We start from the raw sequence: 4535 nt of genomic DNA, 5'->3' as shown, positions 1-4535 counted from the left end.
TATTCTTATATGAATTTTCTAAAATCATAATATATAATACTATGAAATATAATTTAACATAATTATTATTAAATATAATTTAATAAAATATATATTTTCAATTACTTATTTAATATAAATTCAAATTAATGACGATTAATTATATTAGATATATATGATCTTGTACTAAAATTATTTTAAATTACCATATTATTTAATAATTGGAATACAGTTAATTTCTTACCAAATTATCTAAAAATTTTAAAAATTGTGTTTGGTAAAAATTTTAAAATAGCTGGCACAATAATTATGTTTTAAATTTTTTTTTACCGTACCATTCTAAAAAATTCAAATATTGTTTTCTTAAAAAATATTAAAGTGCGAAATTATCATCATACTATAGATAAATATTGAAATTTGTCACTGTACTTTATTTTTATTTATATTTGCCGTTATTTTTAAAAAAAATATGAGTAAATTTGTAACTTAATTTTTATGTTATTGAATTTTACCACTAAAATTTAAATTTTATTAATTTTTGCCACTAACTCTTATTTTTTAGTTAAACTCTTATTTTAAATTTATATTGAATTTTTATTTTTTTAAATTACAAATATCTTCATTTAACTTAACGAGTAAATATAATTCTTGACTTTCCTTTCTCATCATCTAAACAAAAGCACAATAAACAAATTGTCAAAAAGAAACCCAAATCCAATAGTTGGGAGATTCAAAAGCTTTCTCCAATAATGTGTTTCTTCTATAAGAAACAATGCTTATAAGCAGCTTGTCAAAGCTCAAAATCTATTTAGTCCTATGTCATACATCCAATGTCATTTGAATACAAACAGATAACTGGCTTTAAATGGCAAAAGATATAACCTTAGGTGGACTCATTACAAGACTAGCAAGAATTTGACCAGTGATGTTAGAACACACATTCACAGATGCTAATTTGTATATATGCTCCCTCACATCAGCACCAAACCCAGTAACCTCCATGTAACCTCCCCTTTTTCCACACTCTCCATAATACCCTGGAGACAGTAAAAGAGTTTATATTCTGTGTCAAAATTCCAAACTTTGTATAAGCTCATTCACATTCCGTAAATGAAATAATAGAAAAATGAAATTGCATGAACCTTTTTCATTTATAATATACTTTTCTGAAAGTATTTCATTGATACCTGTCCTGTTGGGTTGCCTGGATTTATTACAACCAAGGCCCTAATAGTGATGCCATTAGACTTGGCTTCCTGCAGTTGTTTCTTAAGCTCAGATACTTCCAAACCCCATCCTGTAGCTTCATCAAGATAGTAGGGAACTTGTAAAATCCAAAAGAAAGTTGTAATTACAACAACTGGCCGATCAAAAAATGGTTGGACGGTTAAAGGAAATCTCTATTGCCAATCATTTAGCAAGTTCTACCGGGAAAGACAGCTAAGAAGTAATCCTCAAGAAACATAACGCAACTTGATATAGGTCAGTTAAAGCTTGGTCAATGAAGCAAAAAGTGAGTACTTACTTCACTAACAGATAATTAAAGACAGCTTACAAATAACTAAATACTAAATAATGCTTTAAGTTATTATATGCTTGGAAACTAGATGCACTAACAGTAAAAATGTGACAGATAAAACAGTCACACAAAGCAAAGACAGCATTTTCTACATGTAAACTAGTGTATCCCTAATTCATAATAAAACCCAATGTAAAGTCAACCAATATCATATATCAAGGGAAATCAATCAAGCATACCCCAACAGATGCCAAAACATGAAGATCATGCTAAACATTAAGAATAACTCAATGCTGACTACCTTAGGACTTAAAACCATGCTAATTGGACTTATATTTCAACACTCAACATTGAAAACAAGGGCCCCTTCTTTCTTATTAAAAGATAGAAATGAAGTAAAATAAACACAGCATAACCATTTTCTCAAATGAAAAATCATACTCTTAAGGCATATAGAGGTCATTGCAATTAGGACTTCTTAATATTATCAATATCATATAAAATATTATCGTTCAGGTACATATACATCGTTCAGGTGCATATAGAGGTCATGCAAAAATAATATACATATAAAAGCCTAGATTGAATAATTAGGACCCATCCATCCCTGAAGAAATCATCAGTTTAAAGCTCAAACTCGAAATTTTAACATCCATCAAGGTCTATCTTAACATTGCAGAATCTAAATTTAAGCTAACCAAATCCATTGCAAGCATTGTAGAACCCATATTTGTTGTAGCAAACGGTACGCAAAAAGGATTCATCTTCCTGTATGAGATCCTCAAAGCTTCAATCGCATCGTTGAAAACCTGTTCATTCCACAACAAGCAATGTATATGAATCGATGGATATAGAAAGAAAACTATATACCATGACACTTTCCTTCTTCTAGAAAAAGATTTTACCTTCATGCCACCCATTGCTGAACCAATCAAAACTCCGCATTTCGTTTTATCTAACTCCTCCATTACATCTTCATTTACTCCCCCATCTTGCAAAGCTTTCTTTCCGGCAGTAAGAGAATAAAGCATGAATTTGTCCATCCTCTTGGAAAATTTTGGTGCGACCCATCCATCAGTTGAGAAAGATTTGATCTCTCCAGCAATCCTCTGGAGAGAAAACAGGAGCAGTAAGAACGAGCAGCAGTACAAACAAGAGCAAAACAAGAGATCCCAACCAAAAACAACTTACTTTCGGAAACTGAGCGCAGTCAAAAGTCTCGATTTCACTTATACCACTAACACCCTCGAGCAGGTTGTTATAGAAAACATCAGGCTCATGTCCAAGCGGAGTTACTACTCCCATCCCGGTCACAACCACTCGTCTTTGCACTAACAAGGCAGTAACCTTTACATTTCGAGAGAGCAATCGGTCGAAAGAGTGTCGAAACCCACTACTTGAGAGCAATCGAAAGAGTGTCGACTGGTTGAGAAGGCCAATCGAAAGAGTGACAGATAAGTTGTAAAGAAAAAGAAAAGAAGGGAGAAGGGAGAAGGGAGAAGGAAATCAGTCGAAACTTGAGCAAATGGGCAGAAGGTAGAAGGAAGGAAGACAATAGGGAAGGCAATCGGGAGGGTAAAACAGAGAGCAAATCGACAGAAAGCAAATCGGCCAAAAAAGAAAAGAAATGAAATGGGGGGAGCAAGCTTGAAGGAACGGAAGAGGAACACAGGGGATCGGGGAGGGTAAAACAGGGAGGGTTTGCTGAAGTCGTTCCTAATCTGGGCAAAATGGGGGGAATAGAAATCGATGATTTTCACCGATTAGGAAAGTAACCGATTACACCCGTATTACCAATACTTTAAACCAAACACGGGATAGAGAGGGATTAGGTGGGGTCCACCGATTAGGGGTGTATTGGCTTAGCCAATACACCCAACCAAACATGCTGTAAATTTTGTCCGGGCTTTGTCGTGTTTATATATATAAAAAAAATCTTCAAAAAAAATTAAAAAATCAAAAAATAAAAAAATACATTTTGACCCCTAAACTTTTTGAAATTATATATTGACCCCTAAACCTTTTGAAATTACATTTTAACCCATAACCTTTTTAAAATTACATTTTTACCCTAAATTTTCTCAAAATTACGTTTTAGCCCCAGAAGTTTTGCTGCGTTTGCAATCTGGTCCTTCTGGCAGCCAAACGTGATTTGCGCACCTAATCCCCGATTTTCCGGTCGCTGGCCTAGGGCATGGCCTCCCTCTCCCCTAACCACCTACCACATGCAAAATGAAGCAAAAATCATCTATAAAAGGGGCTTTTAACCCCCCCAAAAAAGGACCCCCACGAATCAAAAAAAAGAGAAGAAAGTTTCGAAAAAAAGAAATAGAAGAGAAAAGAGAAAGGAGAGGAAGAAAAAAAGAAGAGAAGAGGAGAGCCTCTGACGGCGGCTCGACGGCGACGGCACCAGAGGCGGCGTGGGGGCTAGGGTTTTGAAGAAGAAGAAAGAAAAAAAGAAAAAAGAAAAAAAAAATAAAATATTATAACAGTCGGGTCAACCCGACCCGACCCACCTACGACCCGATCCGACCCAGCAGCCCAAAAAAAAACAAAACAAAAACAAAAACAAAAAAAAAAGAGAAAAGAAACAAGCCCCCCCAAAAAAAGCAGGCCATTTCTTAGCAGACCAGCAGCAGCCCAAGCCCAGGCCCAGCGCAGCCTATCAGGCCAGCACCAGCAGGCCAGGCCCACACGCACCAGCCCAGCAGAAGCAGGCCCAACGGGTTGGCCCAGCAGAGAAAAAAAAAGAAAAAGAAGAAAAAGAGAAGGAAAAAAGGAGAAAAAAGAAAAAAGAAAAAAGAGGTTCAATTCGTGTAACCCGTTCGACGAAGCTCGTGTTTCGGGAGCTTTTCGGTAATTTCGTTTATTTCATTTTAAATTTAACCCTCGTATTTTTATGTTATTTCCTTTTAATATTATTAACATTTTATGCATTTTTATATTTTTATCTTTAATTTAATTTCATTTTAATTTTATTTTATTTTAATTAATTTTAATAAATAAGGCAACGAATCGATTTAACATTAAATTGTTG

General features: G+C 34.5%; 1 protein-coding gene across 1 annotated transcript; it reads right to left on the bottom strand.

The window, feature by feature from the left end:
* Positions 1–672: 672 nt before the first annotated feature.
* On the bottom strand, positions 673–2848 carry LOC107962182 (3-oxoacyl-[acyl-carrier-protein] synthase II, chloroplastic-like). The gene is made up of 5 exons (XM_041106228.1): positions 2690–2848; positions 2404–2607; positions 2197–2307; positions 1167–2105; positions 673–1016 (listed from the first exon to the last, which is right to left on the bottom strand). Exons 1-4 carry the CDS (start codon positions 2801–2803, stop codon positions 2076–2078), a joined length of 459 nt encoding a protein of 152 aa, XP_040962162.1. The 5' UTR covers positions 2804–2848; the 3' UTR covers positions 673–1016; positions 1167–2075.
* Between the last annotated feature and the right edge of the window lie 1687 nt (positions 2849–4535).

Source organism: Gossypium hirsutum, chromosome D11 (genome assembly GCF_007990345.1).
Source record: "Gossypium hirsutum isolate 1008001.06 chromosome D11, Gossypium_hirsutum_v2.1, whole genome shotgun sequence".
Taxonomy (NCBI): Eukaryota; Viridiplantae; Streptophyta; class Magnoliopsida; order Malvales; family Malvaceae; genus Gossypium; species Gossypium hirsutum.
The sequence above is the reverse complement of the archived record's forward strand: the minus strand, read 5'-3'. Positions and strand labels throughout refer to the sequence as shown.